The following is a 23545-nucleotide window of genomic DNA, read 5'->3' as shown; positions in this document are numbered from 1 at the left end:
CAGAAGTACCGACCTATACTATACCTAGTATGATCAGATGTACCGACCTATAGTATACCTAGTATGACCAGATGTCCCGACCTTCACCCGTAATACGCCTGATATGACAGGTGTCCTGACTTCCTCCACACATAGTATTCCTGGTATGATCAAATGTACCGACCTATAGTATACCTAGTATGACCAGATGTCCCGACCCCCACCCGTAATACGCCTGATATGACAGGTGTCCTGACTTCCTCCACCCATAGTACGTCTAGTATGATCAGATGTACCGACCTATACTATACCTAGTATGACCAGATGTCCCGACCCCACCCGATACGCCTGATATGACAGGTGTCCTGACCTAGTATTCCTGGTATGATCAGATGTACCGACCTATAGTATACCTAGTATGACCAGATGTCCCGACCCCCACCCGTAATACGCCTGATATGAGAGGTGTCCTGACTTCCTCCACCCATAGTACGTCTAGTATGATCAGATGTACCGACCTATACTATACCTGGTATGACCAGATGTCCCGACCCCCACCCGTAATACGCCTGATATGACAGGTGTCCTGACTTCCTCCACACATAGTATTCCTGGTATGATCAGATCTACCGACCTATAGTATACCTAGTATGACCAGATGTCCCGACCCCCACCCGTAATACGCCTGATATGAGAGGTGTCCTGACTTCCTCCACCCATAGTACGTCTAGTATGATCAGATGTACCGATCTATAGTATACCTAGTATGACCACATGTCCCGGCCCCCACCCGTAATACGCCTGATATGACAGGTGTCCTGACTTCCTCCGCACATAGTATTCCTGGTATGATCATATGTACCGATCTATAGTATACCTAGTATGACCAGATGTCCCGACCCCCACCCGTAATACGCCTGATATGACAGGTGTCCTGACTTCCTCCACCCATAGTACTTCTAGTATGATCAGATGTACCGACCTATACTATACCTAGTATGACCAGATGTCCCGACCCCCACCCGTAATACGCCTGATATGACAGGTGTCCTGACTTCCTCCACACATAGTATTCCTGGTATGATCAGATGTACCGACCTATAGTATACCTAGTATGACCAGATGTCCCGACCCCCACCCGTAATACGCCTGATATGAGAGGTGTCCTGACTTCCTCCACCCATAGTACGTCTAGTATGATCAGATGTACCGACCTATACTATACCTAGTATGATCAGATGTACCGACCTATAGTATACCTAGTATGACCAGATGTCCCGACCCCCACCCGTAATACGCCTGATATGACAAGTGTCCTGACTTCCTCCGCACATAGTATTCCTGGTATGATCATATGTACCGATCTATAGTATACCTAGTATGACCAGATGTCCCGACCCCCACCCGTACTACGCCTGATATGACAGGTGTCCTGACTTCCTAAACACATTGTATACCTGGTATGATCAGATGTACCGACCTATAGTATATCTAGTATGACCAGATGTCCCGACCCCCACCCGTAATACGCCTGATATGACAGGTGTCCTAGCTTCCTCCACACATAGTATTCCTGGTATGTTCCGATTTCGGCAGGACTGTCCCGTTTTCGAGCTGCTTTTTCTGCTCTTCCCCAGAAATTTTAAAGAACGCGATAATGTCCCACATTGTCAAAATGAATACCAGACTGCACATGAGATTTGTCTTGTCCTCGTACAATATATTTAATTTTCAGTTGTAAACGTTCAAACTCGGTGTGAACCTGGTCACTTTAATTATACCCGAATCTAACACCATATAGCTAAGTGGACTGATCAACTAAGGAACCCAGCTGGACTAACAGAGGCAGAAAATAAGTGGACTCAAACGTCTTTTGAGCGCAGACAGCCAAATAAACGCCAAACAAATTCCTTTGTGAACCAATCAAAATTAAGATTTCTCTTGAAGCGTGCCGTATTCATAGAATAATTATATTCTTGATAAAATTATTTATAGTAGCATTTTATAATATACAGTGAAGCCACTGCACTTTGGTAAACATTATGATTCAATAATAGTTTTTGTGTCAAGTTAATCCGCATCTGAAGTGTAACCTAATACTGTTGTTAGTCGATGTACTAAACATATGACAAAACGTGTATAAACAATAAAACCTGTAAAATATTTGTTGAATTAATAATTTAAAGAAGTTTGTTTTTATTTAAAATGTTGGTGATTTAACAGAAGAACGCTTAATTCAAAAACGATATAACTTTAAAAATAACCGATGTTTTTATTTTCACATTTTATACACTTGGCTCCAGACTAGATTATCTATTACTCACTACATTTATAGAATTTTACACACTTGGCTCCAGACTAGATTATCTATCACTCACTACACTTATAGAATTTTACACACTTGGCTCCAGACTAGATTATCTATCACTCACTACACTTACAGAATTTTACACACTTGGCTCCAGACTAGATTATCTATCACTCACTACACTTATAGAATTTTACACACTTGGCTCCAGACTAGATTATCTATCACTCACTACACTTACAGAATTGTACACACTTGGCTCCAGACTAGGTTATCTATCACTCACTACATTTATAGAATTGTACACACTTGGCTCCAGACTAGATTATCTATCACTCACTACACTTATAGAATTTTACACACTTGGCTCCAGACTAGATTATCTATCACTCACTGCACTAATAGAATTTTACACACTTGGCTTCAGACTAGATTATCTATCACTCACTGCACTTATAGAATTTTACACACTTGGCTCCACACTAGATTATCTATCACTCACTACACTTATAGAATTTTACACACTTGGCTCCAGACTAGATTATCTATCACTCACTACACTTATAGAATTTTACACACTTGGTTCCAGACTAGATTATCTATCACTCACTACACTTATAGAATTTTACACACTTGGTTCCAGACTAGATTATCTATCACTCACTACACTTATAGAATTTTACACACTTGGTTCCAGACTAGATTATCTATCACTCACTACACTTATAGAATTTTACACACTTGGCTCCAGACTAGATTATCTATCACTCACTACACTTATAGAATTTTACACACTTGGCTCCAGACTAGATTATCTATCACTCACTGCACTTATAGAATTTTACACACTTGGCTCCACACTAGATTATCTATCACTCACTACACTTATAGAATTTTACACACTTGGCTCCAGACTAGATTATCTATCACTCACTACACTTATAGAATTTTACACACTTGGCTCCAGACTAGATTATGTATCACTCACTACACTTATAGAATTTTACACACTTGGCTCCAGACTAGATTATCTATCACTCACTACACTTATAGAATTTTACACACTTGGCTCCAGACTAGTTTATCTATCACTCACTACACTTATAGAATTTTACACACTTGGCTCCAGACTAGATTATCTATCACTGTTTTACTCTTCAGACTAGATTATCTATCACTCACTACACTTATAGAATTTTACACACTTGGCTCCAGACTAGATTATCTATCACTCACTGCACTTATAGAATTTTACACACTTGGCTCCAGACTAGATTATCTATCACTCACTACACTTATAGAATTTTACACACTTGGCTCCAGACTAGATTATCTATCACTCACTACACTTATAGAATTTTACACACTTGGCTCTATCAGACTAGATTATGGCTCCATAGATTATCTATCACTCACTCACTACACTTATAGAGTTTTACACTACACTTGTCTCCAGACTAGATTATCTATCACTCACTACACTTATAGAATTTTACACACTTGTCTCCAGACTAGATTATCTATCACTCACTACACTTATAGAATTTTACACACTTGTCTCCAGACTAGATTATCTATTACTCACTACACTTATAGAATTTTACACACTTGGCTCCAGACTAGTTTATCTATCACTCACTACACTTATAGAATTTTACACACTTGTCTCCAGACTAGATTATCTATTACTCACTACACTTATAGAATTTTACACACTTGGCTCCAGACTAGTTTATCTATCACTCACTACACTTATAGAATTTTACACACTTGGCTCCAGACTAGATTATCTATCACTCACTACACTTATAGAATTTTGCGGCACCCCCTCCCTCACGGCCCTCTATCACCCCGGTCACTGAGATCGTAACAGGCAGGCGCTAATCGAACTATTACATCTGGACAAACTCATTTTGGCTTTTATAATTCCTTCTCTTTTGAGAACTCAAGCGTGATATATATTAATATATATATATCGATTAGATTTGGTATTACTGTCGATCTCCGGTTGATTTTTGTTTGTTTGAATTTCGCGCAAAGCTACACGATGGCTATGTTCGCAAACCGTCCTTAAATTAACAGTGTAGGGCTACAAGGAAGACAGCTAGTAATCACCACCCACCGCCAGCTCTTGAGTTACTCTTTTACCAACGAATAATATGATTGACCGTCACATTAGAATTCCCCCCACGGCTGAAAGGGTGAGCATGTTTGATGTGACGAGGATTCGAATTTGTGACCCTCGGATTACGAGTCGAGTGCCTTAACCACTTGGCCATGTTGGACCTTCCCCAGTGGCACAGCTATATGTCTGCGGATGTACATCACTATAAACCAGTTAGAGCACAGATAGTCCATCATGTAATCTCGTGCTAAATTGAAAATAGACAATACTACCGTCATCATAAATACACGTGTCTCCCTTCAGCCATAAAATTACGACATTAACGTGGGTGGCCATTATTCATTAATGTAATATATCTTTGCCACGCAATCTCAACAAGACAAATTTTGACAGCAGAGAAATCGTAAAAAACACAGAAAAATAAAAATCTGTCTATATCACTGCTTTGGACCTACAAAAAATGTATCTTTGTGCCAAATCTCATTTAAGTTGATTGATATACACGTCATCAGATCACGAAAACCCCAAGTTGTGCTTCCCTTGCTGAAACACTGGGGACAAAAACATAAAAAAATTAAATTGTTTATATATCTCGGTTTTGCACCTGGAAAGAATATCAACTTTGTAACAAATTCCGTGTAAACTGGTTGAAACAAGACAAATTATTTGACCAAAACCCTTAAACTAATGGAATTATTCAATTTTTGATCTCCCTAAAAGTGTCATATTTCACATTTTTCCATGTATGTGTGAGAAACACGTAAAAAGATAACATTGTATCAAATTCCATGTAAATTATTCGAAAATGCCAGAATAAATGTTAAAATTAAGCTTGTGGCATCTTGACTATTAAAAATGATTAAACATGGACAAGTCCGCCATTTTTGTTTATCGATGTGTGAGACCTTTAGAAAACTAATTTTGTACAAAATCTCATATAAATTTGTTAACATATTACCAGTAATTGACCAAAACCCACAAAATTATGTTTTTTGTGTGCTCTAACTCGATTAAAAAGAATCAAAATGGGCAAATCCAGCTTTTTACTCAATGTGGGGCACCACATGGCCAGGTGGTTAGGGCACTCGACTCATAATCTGAGGGTTGCGGATTCTAATCTCCATAACTCCAAACATACTCGCCCTTTTCAGCCGCGGGGGGCGTTATAATGTTACGGTCAATCCCACTATTCGTTTGTAAAAGAGTAATCCAAGAGTTGGCGTTAGGTGGTGATGACTAGATGCCTTCCCTATATTCTTACGCTGCTAAATTAGGGACGGCTAGTGCAGATAGCCCTCGTGTAGCTTTGCACGAAATTCAAAACAAGACAAATAAATACTTCAATGTGTCAGGTGCATCAGGTTTTGTATTTACGCCATTTTCCTTCTTGATTGCAGTAAATATGTGTGTGTTACGATTTACGCTATCTCTTTAACTACTTCGACTGCACCACGGAAGCTCTGTACTTATTACCTATACTAAACTTTTTCTGTCTCTTATTCATTCATAATCTAAGGGTTGCGGGTTTGAATCCCCGTTGCACCAAACCTGCTCACCATTTCAGCCGGGGGGGGCGTTATAATGTGACGGTAAATCTCACTATTCGTTGGTAAAGGAGTAACCCAAGAGTTGGTGGTGGGTGGTGATGACTAGCTAGCTGCCTTCCCTATAGTCTTAGACTGCTAAATTTGGGACGGGTAGCGCAGATAGCCCTCGTGCAGCTTTGCGCAAATTTCAAAATAAACTAAACAAACCGCGCCTCTTATTCTTTTTGTTTTTAGTTTTTCCTGGCTCTCACCATTGTCTAATCTTTGTTTAAAATTTCCCTGAGTTAATAGCCGTAACAGACAAGCCAGCTCCTATCTTATTTAAATGTAAACCAATCATTTCAAGAAAAATGATTTAGTCTAGTTATACGTTTTTATAGTTTCAAAAAGTAATATAGACAATTTTTTATGTTTCTGTATTTTTAATAATTTCTAAAGATTGGTAATGTTGGGATTGCATGTCGCATTCGCCTGCAAGTATTGGTTTATGGTTATACGTTTGTTAGACATCAGTATACCTGAATATTGTTTACCTAAAATAGTGACACATTATATATGTTAAAAACAACATGGAGGGATAATCATACGCAAGGCTATTCCCAACACAACGAAACTCTGTACCACTTTGGGTATCAATATGTCTGAATATGTTAACAAAGTGTGTCAAGCATTCCAAGTTCTGATTTAGCCATTTCTTCGGACAACAAAGTAGGGCTAACTTTGAAAAGTTGTTTATTTATTTGATGAGTCTGAAACCTTACATATATATCTTCATTTACTTTAACCTACCTAGGATTTTATGTATAATAATTGTAAAGCTACACATTGAATTATACACCTTTTGTCCACCGTGGAATCAAACTTTGGATTTTATTGTTATAAATGCGTAGGCTTATAATGCTAAGTACTGGATTTAGTTATCTGTGATTGGTGGAGCACAAATGGCGTTTGTATGGCGTTGTGCATAATAACGAACAAACAAAGCAACACTTAACGCTGACCCACCAATAGACATGAATAACAGAGTCACAAAAAATTAAATTGGTGTTATTTACATTACAAAAAATAAATAAAACCGCGCTTATTTTCGCTTTGTTTCCTCCATCCTTACAACAATAAGTGGAACACTAAAGTAAAATTATGTGGATTAGCTTTATGTTTTGAGAAAAGCTAAACGAGAATTATCTGCCCTAGTTACCTCTAATTTAACAGTGAAAGACCACAAGAAAGACAGCTAGTGGTCACTACTCTCCATCTACTCGTGCACTTCTCTTTTACTAATAAATAGTGGTATTGAACATAACGTGGGAGGTGGGAATACGCGTCCCTCAAATTGTGAATCTAATCACCTGGCCATGCAGATACTCAAAGGTATTAACACAAATTATCTTTACTATTGTGCTATTGCTCTTTGAACATAACTTTATAAGGTGGGAGGTGGGAATACGCGTCCCTCAGATTGTGAATCTAATCACCTGACCATGCAGATACTCAAAGGTATTAACACAAATTATCTTTACTATTGTGCTATTGCTCTTTTGTTCCTTAACCAGTGGCGGATTTCAGGTTGTGTGGACCAAGGGGTTAATAATTTTGTGGGCTCTGCACCTCACGTAATTTTACATAGAATAAAATTATCAACAGACCCCATTAAGACCATGTTTCCTAGAAATAACTTCCCTCTAGCCCATACCATAATACCCCACTGTCCTTACCTCTCATTTCTTATCTGTGTTATTACACGTAGCACTCGATAAAAACAAGATAACCACATATTAATATAACAGAACTATCAATACCTTAGTAAATAATGCGGTTGATATAAATACAGGGTCACAATAAAGTCTTTGTGCAGTTTTAAATTTTCATAACCTCAGTTCTATACATGGTAAAATTAACCTGCAAAAAGGATTAATGAAAAGCTTATTACATTTTTACATACATCTATTCTTGAGAGTTTAATTTTCAGCATGTCCATCATCATCATTACGTATACAAACCGTGATGCGATTCCGAAGTTCTACAAATACGTTTTGCAGTTGAATGTTTGTAATATCCCGAATCACATCGGTTGTTTTAGTCCGAAGGTCATCTAAAGAGGGAAGTTTTCTTGAATAAACACTAGTTTTTACATGTCCTCATAAAATGAAATCCAATTGGCTCAAATCTGGTGATCGTGATGGCCAGGGGTGTGGTCAATCTCTTCCAATCAATCCATCTGTTAGGAAAAATTTTATTTAGAAACTGACAACTCTGAAAACAAAGTGACAAGGTGCACCATCTTGTGAAACTACTTGATTTCAGTTCTAATCATGTAAGTTCAGGAATAAAGTAATTTTGCAGCATTTGTAAATAACGCTCACCATTAACAACCAGTCCTTCAAAAAAAAATGGATCAATCATGCGGTCTTTTCCTAATGGACACCAGACATTGATCTTAGGATAAATCTTTCTTGTGTTTCTCAAATTCATGTGGCTTTTCAGTGTCCCATATGCGGCAGTTATGTCTGTTGACTTTACTACTAATGTGAAATGTTACTTCGTCAGAAAACATTAAATGGTCCAAAAATGAGGCATTACTGATAAATTTTTCATTAAATTGATGACAGAAAGTCAGTCGTGCGTGATAATCGTCTTCTAGCAACATTTGGCGGACTTGAATTTTGTAAGCTTTCATGTGAAGTTTTGTTCTGAGAATTTTGCGCACTGTTGAGTCTGGAATACCCAGCTCCAAAGATCCCCGCTTTACTGATTTCCGTGGACTTTAAATAAAGGTTTGTTCTATAACTACTACATTTTCCTCACTTACACTTGGCCTTCCAGATCGTGACTTATCATTGAGAGAACCTATTTATTTGAACATATTTATCCAGTTAGTTATGGAATTCCTATGTGGTGCATCTTTATTATAATTGGTTCTAAATCTTCTTTGGACCGCGATGACAGATTTTACATCGGCTAACAACGGGACACAGTACACTTTCTTTTCTGTTGATACCGTGGGTCAATTCTATTTCTGCAAACAAAATAATGAACAAATTAATAAAATAAAAATAACAACCAATTTATTGCTAGATCATGATAAAATAAATGCATCACACTTCTCAGTGCTCTTTGGCCCGACATGGCCAGGTGGGTTAAGGCGTTCGACTCGTAGTCTGAGGGTCACAGGTTCGAATTCTCGTCGCACCAAACATGCTCGCCCTTTCAGCCGCTAGGGCGTTATAATGGTACGGTTAATCCCAGTATTCGTTTGTAAAAGAGTGGCCCAAGAGTTGGCGGTGGGTGGTGATGATTAGCTAGCTATCTTCCCTCTTGTCTTACATTGCTAAATTAGGGACGGCTAGCGTAGATATCCCTCGCGTAGCTTTGCGCGAAATTTTATCATGTATAGAACTGAAGTTATGAAAATTAAAAACTGCACAAGACGTTAGAATGACCCTGTATATACGACTAACTAGGAACGGGGAATGCCATAAAAGTTTATGATAATTAAAATAAATTGCATCATCATTTCTTAGTTTTTATCGATATTTAATGATTATTTGACGACAAACCATATCATAAATATTCGCATTATGATTACAGTTTGGTTCTTTTAGCTTAAAACTGCATGACAGGATATGGATATTCTATCCTGTGGACCAACAGTAAGTTTACTGACTTATAACAGTATAATTTGGAGTTCAGATACACATGGTGGGCAGAAAGCATATATCCTATTACATAGTTTTACGATCCTGTGACAGAAAGGGTAAGATATTTGGTGAGTTTAACGGGCGTCATTTTCTTTGTATTATTAACTATATATCAGTCAGGAAAAAAAAGTAATGTAATATAAGCAGTAAAATAAATGGCTTATTGTTTATGTTAGACAGATAAAACATCAAATTTAAAATTAGTATTTATGGTTGATCAAATAGTTTAATTATAATTTAAACAATGAAATCAGATAGTTTGTAGCAGTTAAGTTTTATTTATGTGTATGTATTACAAATTTTATTACTGTCATCTATAACTTATGAAAACGATGAGCGCGTGCGCTGTTCGTTTATGCTTATTCTAACTGAGAGCGTTAAGTATGGTATGCAATCTAAACTGTAGTCTTAAGCGTGTTTGGACGTTGTTCGTTGATAGTCTGAAAATACGCTGGTAAAATTTGTGTACTTTTTATTTATTTTATTTCAAATTTTTATAAATTTTTTATTTATGTTTAAGGCAACAGTTACGAATAAATTTTTCGTTTATTTTAAAACCAAAATTTAAGAAATAAAAATAAATTAGATTTGAATGGCTTGTTACGTTAGGCTTAGGAAGCAACTCTTCTTACTGGGAGTGTATTTACTTGTTTTAAGATTTTGTGAAACTATAATTACGGACTGCTTCAGTACTTGTCCAAAAATTTAAGAAGCTTTAAAAAAAACAGTGTTATGTGTTTTATTGAAAGTATCTAAGGTTATTTTGGGCTCGTGGCGAGTTATTTATTCACTTTCAATACTCAAATGCAACAAAGACAGAATATTATTTGTATTTAACGACAAACGTTATTTAGTATTAATCTAAATTGCATCTATGAAAAATGAGATTGTGAAGCTTTACAAATAATTATTATTATTAATAGAGTTTTGAAAGCTTAAAGTTAATGTTAGTTGGGTTTACTGAAACAGTATGTTAGCACTATAATTTTTATAACATTTAAAATTAAGTACAGAATATTTAATTTTATATGGTAGAGGTCTTAGTACAACACCAGCCAAACATCAATAACCATAAATGTGTATATATATTTTTTCTCTAAATTAATATTAATATATTTCATCATGTAGTTTGTGCACTTTCTACAACCCAGACTTCATTGTTTTTATTTTTCCAGACTATCTAAGTTTAACAGATCCTTATTGTTGAAGTTTAACTTTATCACTGATTTATGCTACTATCTATTAACCTAATAAATTTGAATAACTTGACAGTTAATAGTACCATACAATTGTGGCTCAATAATCTATATTATTCATACAATAAACACAAGTCCAAAGGAGAACTGTAAAACAGGACATGAACATGAAAGTTATTTCTTTCCCATCATTGTTACATACACTATACAGAATGTACTCAAGTTTCATATAATACTTCTCACTGTGAAACAGTACAGTCATTTTTCTTTTATTAAGACTTTTAATTACACCTTGAACTATTAAGTCTAGTTCTGCCCTTTAGATATCTTTAACTATTGTAATGTTTCATTGTATAAAACTTATTGTACTTTCACCAGTTTCATAAAAGAAAAATAGCCAATTCTAACATTATTATGTATTATTTATATGTCAATACAATATGTGTATTTTCATTCTCAGTAAAATAGTCATGTATTGGTGAATATTGTAGACTAGTCTAAGAATTAAACCAAAGTGTACTGTAATTTATAGATATTACATCTTGTTAGGTATTGAATTACCTGGAAAATTGTGGAAAAAATTATTTTTTCTGAGTGTCTTACAATTCTACACTATTTACTGGTTGTGTGTATTATTACTATATAATGTGGGATTCCAGAATATGTGAGCTTTTGCTATATTCATCATCAGTGGTTGATTATATTATTGTATAAGTATGATTCCTGTATTCTGACAAAGTTATGGATTGCTATAATAATAACATTCCATGGTTGATGAGCAAGCTTCATATAGGCCTTCATTTTTAACAAAATGTTTTTTTTTTCTAAATGTATACATATCAAAATATAGCTATCCACCTCTGTTGGGAACTTTGTATTTGTTCATAATTAAATACTATGGATTACTTGAGACTACCTTCTATTTCAGTAGGAAAATTGAGTACCTTGTTGATGCTAGATAAAACTCTACTGTATGATAAATGTCATCGTAACCGAACAATTTTGACACGTGTTCCAGGGTGGTTTACTCTGTCTAGTTTTATCCACGTGTGTGTTTGTTGCTACCTGGGATTTGTACAAGTTTACCAAATGATACTGATATATTCTGAGCATTTTGAGGAATTACTATACTAGCTGAAAACCCCAAATACTTACAGGGCCATTGATAGTAAATTGCTACAGAATGAGTTACTCTTGTGATCATTACAATTCATACTTGAACCATTGATTAGTCTTGTTATGAGATAGTCACACTATTGCTAGCGTATAGGTTAGGTCATGCAAGCAGCATTATTTATTGTGCTGTTGGAAGAGGTTACTAGGAGTGAACTGTCATCATATAAAGCCAGGTTAAGATCTCTCTCTGAAGTTTTTTCTCATAAAAAAGACTTGGAGAGGATTTCAGGTTGCTAAGGAAATTTATTGTGTAATTATTTTTGTATCTGATGGACTAGAGGATACATACAAACTTTGGCAGGTTAAGAGCTTCAGTTAAGACAGTTTTCTTCTTCTACCAGGATAGCTGATCTTTGGAAAGGGTTGTCTTGAGATATTGTACACACAATAAATTTAAGTGGGTTAATGAAAAGATTTGATAGACATTGAATGATAAGGGCTGGATTTTTTTTATTTCTTTAATTTTAGGATGGAATGACAGGTTCTTTGTTGTCCTTATGTCATGAAGATCATTGTTGGATATGTGTGGTTGTGATTTAGCACAGTTGTTGGGAGTTCTTCAGTAATTATAAGAATGAGAGATCTAATGGTGATATGATAACTGATGCACAGGGCCAATTGAGTACTGTCTTCTTTTATTATGTATTAAACATTTCATTATTATAAATATAGTGATATATAAATAGCACATCATGGAATCAGAAACTAAAAGTTCCTTCCAAATATACCTGACATTATGTCCTATAAACCAAATGATAAATTTGTTTTCTGTAACTTTGTAACATTTCAATTTTTCTCTAAGTATGGTGTCATGTTATTTAGAATAGACATGTTAGTCTATGAATTGATTGTTTAATATTTTCACATTTTTCTATGTTGGCTTTAAAGGTTAGCTGCTTACAGTCAAACCTGTTTTCAGTAAAATATTATGGATGAATTGGAATTTGTATTTAATAAACTAGTTTCTTAAGCTTGTTAAACTTCATGAAGTACTATTGGGATTATGGCTGAAAATACCTGACAAAATTTGTTCTAATCTTTTTAAGTAGAAATGTGAGAAAACTATTTAATTGTCTATACTGATGGCTAGGTTCAGTTTGAGGTTTTCTATAAGTACATAGTTGTCTATTGTTGAGTTGATATTAACCATTACAGCATTTGATTAGTTGCTCAGTGTTAATTTTTTCCATTATAAGGTTCCATACACTGTTTGGGTAGTTTCCACACTTCTGAATTTCAAATTATTATGGCGTGTGTTACCTTGAAGAGGCCGTACGAGTGGGATCCGATCTTAAGTCCGAGAAATAGCAAAGCTCCTAAGAGAAGAAGGTGTATACCATTAACAAGTTCAACAGCTCTACCAAAAACAGCAACGTTTGGTGAAACACAGTTGTCACCATTTGAAGAGGCAACTCCAACTCTTTCTTCAGGTAATTCTACAGGAAGATTAGGCCTAAATCCTACATCATAACTGTGGTTAAATTGTACATGATTAAATGCTTTCATTGACGTATGATAGTAAAAGTGTTAACTACAGATATGTTGTAAGTTTTAAACCAAGATACTGATATGGTTTCAACATTGAGACTTTAAAACACAATCAAATACAACATTGTGTCTTGTTAAGAACTGGGGGATTGATTGATTGGTAATGGATTAACATAGCATGATAAAATTGTTTAATGTCACAACAATAACTAATCAGTTCAAGTAATTTCAATTATTCCACTTATTAAAGTTTTGTATAATAATAGTGAAATCGGTTATTGAGTCTATGGTTTAATTGGCTAAGATATTCTTTTGTTCACCCATTTCTAACCATCATTGTGCCATGAAAATAATTTAATTAAAATTATTTTCCCATTATTATTGTTGTAAGTTACTCCATCTAAGTTATTGAAATATTTCCATTATGATTTTGTTATTTTTTGATTAATTCAGATTTCTTGACTTCAGATGACAGTTGATACCACAGTCATAACCTTATTGAACTAGTGTTTCAGTTATCCAAGTCTAATGAGAGTAATTCTTTAGTTGACCACAGTATATTGAGCTCAATGTACTAATGTTTTTCATGTGCCTTCAGAAAATGTAGCAAGTGATTTTTAGTAAACTATTTCTACAGAATGTTTGTGGCTTTCTGAACAATATGCTGAGTGAGTGAAACATGTTTTTCATGCTAGAAATATAAATTTCATTTTAGAGTTTTCATATTTCATCTGATAACATCCACAAATTTATAAGTGAATATCAAAAGATTTTTGTATATTTTATTTCATTTTTATGATTTCGCTGCTGTACTTTATACCCGCTGAACGAGTAAACCTTGGTTTCGCTGCTGTACTCTGGATCAGTAATCCATGCATGAAAAGCAATAAACCACAGCAAAAACCCATTATCTGTTTCCCGTACAGCTGATCTAAACAACATGCAGTGTTTGAAGGAGTGTTTGAGCTGATGTTTTATGTTTTGTTAGACTGCTAACAAGTTTGTAATTACACATAAAATAATTCTAGTTCTTACTTTGTATTGGATAGGTTTTTAACTTGAGCAAAAAATTTACCTTCTATTAATCTAAGTTTCAGAAGTGTGGGTACTTTGATAAAATACATGTAGTTTACATCTATCTATCTTAGAGTAAAATATATACATCTGTCACTAGAATAGAATATCCCTAAAATATTGAATATAACTGGCTTTCTAATATAGTTGTAAGCAAGTTAAAGGTGTTATTATAGTGCATACTTTCCAAGAGACATTAGTGTGTTGTGTGGCCAAAAGAACATTGGGACACGCTGTTTGTATTAACAGGAGTGATATTTGAGCAGTTTTTCACCTTCCGTGTCAGTGGTAATCCAAATTATTGTATATATTCTGTAGACATGTCCTACATAACTCTTACTTAACATACCAGATTGTAAGTCATACCTGTCTGTAATTCTGATTGAATTTCTTACTTTCCACCAACAATGAGTATGGAAACATTATTTTTCAAACTTAATACACTGTTAGATCTTTTTAACCTATAATTAGGAGTTTCATTTGGTGTAAATATAAACCACTTGAGCAAAGTTGTTCAACAAAAAACTAATCAGGTTTGAGAAATTTTTGCCTGTGCACAAAGCCGTAAGCTATTGGACTAATATTTTTACTACAGCTTCACATATGAGTAAAAGTGAACAGTTGTTTCATTGTCATTTAGACTACATATGGTTGATTTAAGAGTAATAAAACTGTAAGGTGAAAGGACATGCAGATACACAAGTTTTAATTAGATCAAAGCAGTGTCTAAGTCAAATATTTAAAATTATATGGATGGACAGCTATTACTCATCATCAACTTTTAAGCACAAGTTTGTTAAATTTTATAAATTATCCTAATTAAAGATAAAAATGGTTAGTGCCATGTGATGTTAACTTAAGCAGTTAGGTTGATATGGCTGTAATGAGGGTGATGACAAGAACCTGTTAATCTGAATTCCATGGCATTAGTATAAAAGAAGCTATTAATATTATTTTAGAGAGGAAAATTATATCTATGTATTTCAAAGAATCTGGTTGTTCCTGTAAAGTTTTGGTCTGTTTCAAATAATAGGTTTGTGATTGAGTGTCTTTGTTTTTTGTTGGTGTGTATGGACGAGAATCTTTATCCAAACAAAAACACCTTAGGTGTGAATATAAGGATTCAGTATGAGACTTGAAGTAAATCATAACTGGTGGTCAAACAGGTAGCTACACTTATAGTATTGATAACAATTTTATATTCTATTCATTGATTAGAAACCTGGACCACATTTGTTGTTGAACTGGTGTAAACATCTGATTGATGCTATCATTAAATATTGTGACATCAATAAATTATGGAAATTTAATAATAAAAACTTAAAATATATTCTTTGTTATAATTCAAAAAGTAGAAGACATCATTAGTAAATCATGTGAACTAAAACCTTAAGTCTGAAATTTGCCTTTTGTTACAACTTGAATAGTTGCAGAAAGCATCGTGAATAAAGAATACAAACTGGAACCATTTAAGGTTAAAACCTGCCTTTTCACTAGTGGCAGTAGGTAGTTTGGACCAATTGTATTATTTCTGGTTGGAAATTTAAAACTTAGATGATAATAGAATAAGAGTCCTCTAGCTAAAAGGGAAACATGTTTTCTGGCACTAAGAATTAAAACCCTGACCATAGAACCATGAGGCAGAACAAATCTAATTAATTGTAAATGATGATGAGAAATAGTAATTACAACATTTGTTTTAATAAAACTGACTTTCATTATATAATGTTTCTACTGACATGAATTCATATAATTTCTGGACATAGGCAATCAAGAACACATTAAAAGGCAATGAATTGTTAAAAACTTGTATTTTCAGTAATAAATAACAATTGTACAAGTTTAATTTTAGTTAGATTTTGTTTTAAAAGAACTTGTATGATAATGTAGTTTGTAAAGTAAGAATGTTCTTTAACACAATATAAAACATGCATGTTTTAACTTAATTAGCCAATATGTAACAGTTTGGCATGTTCCTGTTTAGAACAAATTGTTTCAAACATTCGAGATGAGATGAAGAAACTTCAGCACAGGAAACAGCTCCATTTTTCACATTCCGAAAGTCAGGTGTCAGAGTCTCAGTTCCCCGATATGTCCATAAGTTATGGTTCCACGTCCAACCACAAGGACCAACCTTTATTTACCTTCCGTCAGGTTGGTATTATCTGCGAGAGACTCTTAGCAGACAGAGAACATCACATTAGAGAGCAGTATGATCGTGTCATGACCACAAAACTTGCAGGTAAAAAGGGGTTAGGGTCAACACCTATTTAAGAAATGATTAGAGTTGTATAATTACAACATTTAGCTACTCAGTTAATCAAGAGAATCCTTAATCAGTTCTCCCATGGCTCTGTGATTGTGTGAATACTTATAAATACCTGTTTTGATTGTATTAATGATGTAATAAATGACTATAACTAATTAACTGTATTACCTAGCTTTGTAGAACTGTTTGTATTCATAAAGGATTTCAGATCTTGGTTTGTGAAAATCTGGTACAGAAATGTTGAATACATGTTTTATTGAAATTGTAACTTCACTGTATAAGTTATTGGTTGAGCGATACTTGGAGTACTGTATTCAGTCTTGGGCTCCAAACATTCAGAATAGTTCCTTGGATGAAAAGGTTCCCATACTAGGACAGATTAACATCTCAAGTTGTTTATCTTGAAAACAAAAAGTGATTTGATTGAAGCATTAAAGATTGTTCATACTTGTTAAAAATAGCAGAACTATTCAGCTAAGAAAGTACTATCTTTATAACAGATTGTTAGCCTTTGGAAGGGGTTATGTTGAGAAGTTGTGTATACAACAAAGTGGATAAAAGTTTAAGGAAATGTTTGATGAATATTTGAATCTTGAGGGCTAGCTTTCAATGTAGCTTAGTAAGTTATCGTTGTTTACTGGTGATTGTAACATTGATACTTTATACATTGTACTATTATTCATTTCCAATTTAACAGCTGCTTTATTTTGTATTGAAAATTTCCCATCAGTTTATTGATAATGTTTCAATATCCTTCTACTTCCTCCAGAACAGTACGACACTTTTGTGAAGTTTACTTATGATCAGATACAGAAGAAATTTGAGAGTGGAGTACCTAGTTGTAAGTAACAGTGGTCTAACTACTACTGTTCCCAGTTAAGTCAGAATTAGTTATAGTACATTTGACTACTATAAGTCTTCAGATCCAGCAAGAGTAATAGGAAATAGTTTCTTTATGAATATAATAAATAAATGTTCTAACAAATGTGGATTATCCTCCATTCCAGGACAATGTTGTATACCAACACAATGGAGCGATCTTGGAATGGGACAGTCTTGTACCACATTATGGAATGAATCTGTTAACACACCACACATACGTAATTAATGTTACATAGCTGGTCCCTTGTTCTTGACTACAGAATTTATAGTTTCACCTTACCATCATGTCTTTCATACTCATTACAGACAAACTAGTGTAGTAAACCTTCCTCTGTACCAGTTGTTAACCTTCCTCTGTTTGTTAACCTCTGTTGTGCTAAATCTTCTGAGAACAGTTTTGATGCACTTGGTATAATAAACACAAGTTCATGTACACATTAAGTATTTGTACTATAACGTTTGATACAACGTGTATCTTCACAAAATTTGGTAGACTTTTGATAAAGATTACAAGTATTTTGTATATTTTAAAAAATCAGATTTTTAATTAAATACTTTTAGTAGAGATTTGTTCATAAAAATAATCAATTTGAGTACTAGTCTGAGTGCAAAGTGATTTCATGTTATGATTAGAAACCAATCTTTCAAACTCTAAAACCTAAATATATTTCAAATGTTTATTTCACCAAAACTTTATTTTCTATACGTTGTGTGGGGTTTGTTGCTTAACCAATCTTGTACCCATCATGTGTAAATTAGGAAATATAAATTGTTTCTTGTACTAAAATGATTATGTAACACAGATGTTTAGTTTAAATAGCTTAAGCCTCGAATGCTGTATATGAACGTTTTCTTTATTATTATATTGACCTTCAAGTCATGCTTACTTAACATTACATAGCTTGGATTGATGGCAGTGCATGTGCACTAATTTTGTTATGTATCCAGTAATATAAAACTGACCTTTTGGTCTTGCCTGTTTTAGTGGACTAGTATTTTGTAATGTACAGTCACATTTCAATTATTATACATTGTGTATCACTACTATTTAGAAATAAATTGAAATTGTGTTTCTTACAATATAGAACAATAGAACAAGAATCAAACAATTATCACTTCTTGCTACAACCTCTGTTGTAACTGGACACAAGTTGCTAAGCCTTTTAAAATGTTGCACATTGAGGATTTTTTTTTTTTTTTGGGGGGTATCTGATATCGTAAAGCCCACTACTTTATTAACCTCACTTCGTAACTAAGATTTATTTAGATTTTAAAAATATGAACATTTGAGCAGGTTAAAGACAACTTATCCCACTGACATCTTGGATTAAAAGGCCATTGTAATTTTTAAACAGTGCTACACTTAACATACCATGTGACTCACTAATATATTGGGTTGAGGAATAATTCGTGAGCGTTTTTTCAAGTTAAAAAAATATTCATAAATGAAATGCTTTCGCAAAATATTTTGTCATTTGGTAGATAATTTTTTGCTCTAATAGATGGTGTGTTTGATTTTCATATGTCTTTAATTTTTGCTTTCATTTTCAGCTCATTAAATGGACTGTCAAGTGGACAAAATTGAGCATTTTCGACACCATCTGCTTTTCGCAATTAATTTCGTGCAATTTCGTTTAAAACAATGCATACTATATACCTAGGTATTACATGAAATAAAGTATCATAATAAATGTTTTGGGTGTAATGTGTTCATGCATTGAAGTATTGTATAGTCTTGCATGTAATGCTTGAATGAAATTATTTAAAAACACTCACGAATTATTCCTCAACCTAATATATATATATTTATTTTAATATTTACTTTTAAATTAAGAAATTAACTAATATACAATATTAATGTTTGAATGCAAATCAACAAACATGATGACATGACCTTTGAACCCTGACCTGTTCTGAAAAAGTTAAATGGTTTTAAAAACATTTGTTGTAATATAGAAACAACAGCTTAACATATATAATCATTCACAACTGTGTGTTAATTTCATATGGTGTAACTCTTAAAGTAATTTAAAATGTTTTCACTTGTATCTGATATGTACGTACACACAGATAGGCAGAAATGAGATGATTGTTGATATAATTAGTTGATGTGTATTTTACCTGTAGAGTTGTTTTTGTTTCAACTGTTCACTTTTAATAATGTAACAGGCTCTACGTTTCAATAAGATATCTTTGTTTTTTTCCAGACTTATCTTAACCATGGCTGGTTAGTAAGTGATAAGGTTTACTGACCAAACAGAAGACTTGTGCCATTATGCGATGAAGAAAGACTTCATGAAACCTGTGTGTATTGATAGCTAAGCAAGGGTTCTATTAAATCATACAAAAATTGTACTTTATGCACTTCTGACTTGCAAAGAGGAAAGTTTCGTATTTTCTAGTACACTAAGTTTTAAGGTGTTGATATTTGTGTAGATATGTATGAGATGAATATACTCAAGAAACATAATTTATTTCATGGTTAACTGGTATTAAAGACAACTTCCTGTTTTCAAGCTAGCTGTTCAGAGAAACTTGTAATAAATGTGTACATAGCTTGTAACAAACAAACTTGAACGGTAACCCACTTCTTTATTGTGAAACAAACAGATTTTATTGTCTGTATTTCAACAAAATTACCAATAAAAATGTATACTTTTACCTTGTATCAACTCTTAAATAAAAAATAAACTTCAATAACTGATACTTAAATATAAGTGAACCATTTATGCAGCATAAAGAATGTTTTAAGTCATAAAGATGGAATTTCTTTGAAACCTTTCACATCTGTGCAACTTGGTTATTAATCTTCACGTTTAAAATTTATTAAAAAGGACTACACATAAGTACTTCGACTGTTGCATTTGTTGTTTTTGTCTTTCACTAAAAATATCACTGCAACATAATGAATCTTTGTAGAATGGATGGCAACAGCCTGTTGTGGAGATAAAAAATTGCTGTCCATTCTACAAACTTTCATCATGAATACTCTGCTTAAACAATCTATCAAAGAATCATTACAACATATACTCTTCAAAAAAAGAAACGCAAAAGGGATATTTTTTATTTTAAAGAGAAATATATGTAATAACATTACAAGCTCAGAGTATGTGATGTTACATGTGTTAAGGTACTGATTGTCAGACCAAAATGACAATAAAAGTTGTGCACTTTGAAAATGGAGGAAAACATTGGATGTTTCGCCAAAACGTATGCGTGTCCAATAAATTTGTTTGAGAGAACTGCATGTTTTGCAAGTGCAACATGTGCAAAATCCCTATAAAAGTGACGGGTTCTCGGTTTCCATAGCTCAGTGTTAAGCCACCGACACGCAATACAGTTATGCCAAGACTGACTGAAGCACAACGCAACAATGCCATTTGTTGCTTGGAAGCAGGCGAATCTCGATCAGATGTTGCCAGAGCTGTGAATGTCCACCCAAGCACCGTCACAAGGCTATGGAATCGTCACCAACAACATGGATCAACTTGTGGCCGTCCACGATCTGGCAGACCTCGTGTGACCACACCCACCCAAGATCGCTACATCCGGTTACGTCACCTTCGGGATAGGACCACTACTGCGACGTCTACTGCCTCAACCATACCAGGGCTGCGTAGGATTTCCGATCAGACCGTACGCAACCGTCGACGAGATTCTTAGGCCCCATGTGCAACCCATCATGGTGAACGTCAACGATGCTTTTCAACATGACAACGCCCATCCTCACACAGCCTGGCTCACCACTATCTTCTTGAGACACCACAACATCAACGTTCTTCCCTGGCCCTCCAGATCACCAGATTTAAACCCCATCAAACATCTTTGGGACGAGTTGGACCGCCGTCTGTGACGGCGACAACCGCAGACTCTACCTCAGCTTGCAGCAGCTTTACAGGCTGAGTGGACAGCCATTCCACAGGATGTGATTCGTCATCTCATCACTTCCATGGGCAGGAGATGCCAAGCAGTTATTGATGCTCACAGGGGGCATACTCGTTATTGACGTTGAGTGAGGTTAAACTGCAACTAGTGAGTGTGGTCTTAGCCTTTGCAGACTTTGGATGTTCAGCAGTGAATGTGCAAAGTTTCACACGTCATACAGAACTACCTGGAATAAACTTGTTAACAATACAAGGTCTGTTAAAGAAAATACGCAGAATGACGTCATAAAACAAAATGTACTTTATTTAGAAGTTACAGGTCTGGGACCCCTTCAAAGTACTCTCCTCCCCAATGCACACACTTATCCCAATGGTGTTTCCACTTGTTGAAACAGTCCTGGTATGCTTCTTTTGTAATGTCCTCCAGCTCCTTCGTCGCATTTGCCTTAATCTCGGGAATCGTCTCAAATCTTCTTCCTTTCAAAGGTCTTTTGAGTTTAGGGAACAAAAAAAAATCGCAAGGAGCAAGGTCAGGTGAGTAGGGGGGGGGGGGAAGAACAGTGATCGAGTGTTTGGCCAAAAACTCAAGAGTTCTGCGTGGCACAAATTTCGCAGCAACGAGGTGCATCTTCAATTTTTCTATCAAAATCTCATAACAAGATCAAACTGATATCCCACACTCTTCAGCAAGCTCCCTGACAGTCGATTTGCCCGCACCAGGGTGTTGATTTTGTCGACGTGTGGGTCGTCCAGGATGCTCATCATCTTCAATGGACTGTCGACCATCCTTAAAACGTTCATGCCACTTGAAACATGCTGTACGCTTCATAGCAACATCACCATAAGCCGTGTTAAGCATAGCAAAAGTTTCAGTCGCAGATTTTCCAAGTTTAACACAAAATTTGACAGCAAGTCGTTGCTCCTTCAGGTCATTCATTCTGAAATCCGCCAAACGAAAAAATCACACTTCACTTAAAACCGCATAGCTAATACACAAATGAAGATATCTGCAATCAGGAAATGGCGTCGTGATCAGCTGATCTCTTGTGAACTTGAGACACCAAGCCGATTCCCCTGGAACCAACTGGAGCCGCGCAATTCAAACAGTCTGTATTTTTTGAACAGACCTCGTATGTCTCAAATTTTGCCTTTTGCGTTTCTTTTTTTGAAGAGTATATTTATGAAAGTGTTTGAAACTGATAATTCTTTTAGATTTCTCCACTAGACTGATCTTAAATTTTTAATAAACTTGTATGTCTAACACTTCATAGATTTTTTTAGTACACAAAAATTTTACTTTAACTGGGATTTGTCCATGTGTATGATAAGAATAAGTGATTTCCACATTAAGAGTAAAAAGTCTCCAATATATCATTGTATTTGCATAATTTATAAAATCTATGTAAATTTCAAACTTTGTTTTTCCTAACTTTATAAAAGGTTGGTCAATATGACTTACCTTGTAACCACCACAAATAAATCTACATACCCTTTTTTTTCCCTTTTTAGGACATCAAGTTGTAATGTGAAATGTTTACCCTAAATAGCTTTATTATACTCAATATTTATCTGTTGAATATCTCTCTGAACTCTAGTATTCACACTATTGCAAGTTAATGAATGTGCTGTTTCCTGCATGAAAAATATTTTTTATATTTTAGTTACTTTGATAAAAACCAATAATGAGTTACGTGGGTCACATTAATGTTTGCTGTTGATGATGCTTAATTCTAGTTTTTATACTGATTGTAGTACTGCACTACAATTTTTCATTTAAACAATGCCTCATTTTGTTTGGCTTTCTAACTGTGGACTAGTGCTGTTAAATTTTATATAAACTCATTGTGCATTTCCTGTGGGAATCGAGCTCGAACTGAGTGTGAAATTGACAATTCTCTTTACAACAACAATTTAATATA

General features: G+C 34.6%; 1 protein-coding gene across 4 annotated transcripts; it reads left to right on the top strand.

Annotated features, from left to right (window-relative positions):
• Window positions 1-9608: 9608 nt before the first annotated feature.
• LOC143250429 (akirin-2-like) lies at window positions 9609-20403 on the top strand. 4 transcript variants are annotated; one of them, XM_076500905.1, is made up of 5 exons: window positions 9609-9725; window positions 13226-13459; window positions 16576-16833; window positions 17630-17735; window positions 19950-20403. In XM_076500905.1, the coding sequence occupies exons 1-4, from the start codon at window positions 9656-9658 to the stop codon at window positions 17707-17709; spliced, it is 642 nt and encodes a 213-aa protein (XP_076357020.1). In that variant the 5' UTR covers window positions 9609-9655; the 3' UTR covers window positions 17710-17735; window positions 19950-20403. The 4 variants fall into 4 exon arrangements, with proteins under 4 accessions (XP_076357020.1, XP_076357019.1, XP_076357021.1 ...); XM_076500904.1 differs by having other exon boundaries at window positions 9616-9725; window positions 17630-17701; XM_076500906.1 differs by having other exon boundaries at window positions 9641-9713; window positions 17630-17701.
• Window positions 20404-23545: the final 3142 nt, after the last annotated feature.

This window comes from Tachypleus tridentatus, chromosome 5 (assembly GCF_004210375.1).
Source record: "Tachypleus tridentatus isolate NWPU-2018 chromosome 5, ASM421037v1, whole genome shotgun sequence".
NCBI lineage: Eukaryota > Metazoa > Arthropoda > Merostomata > Xiphosura > Limulidae > Tachypleus > Tachypleus tridentatus.
Note: the sequence above shows the minus strand (reverse complement) of the source record. Positions and strands in the feature narration are given on the sequence as shown.

What these genes read in the sequence shown, in the direction of transcription:
- LOC143250429 (XM_076500904.1), top strand. Translation starts at nt 9,656, where the DNA reads ATGGTGGGCAGAAAGCATATATCCTATTACATAGTTTTACGATCCTGT. An exon ending in CAGAAAGGGTAAGATATTTG is followed by an intron (nt 9,726 to 13,225) that starts GTGAGTTTAACG and finishes TTCCATTATAAG; the next exon opens with GTTCCATACACTGTTTGGGT. An exon ending in AACTCCAACTCTTTCTTCAG is followed by an intron (nt 13,460 to 16,575) that starts GTAATTCTACAG and finishes GTTCCTGTTTAG; the next exon opens with AACAAATTGTTTCAAACATT.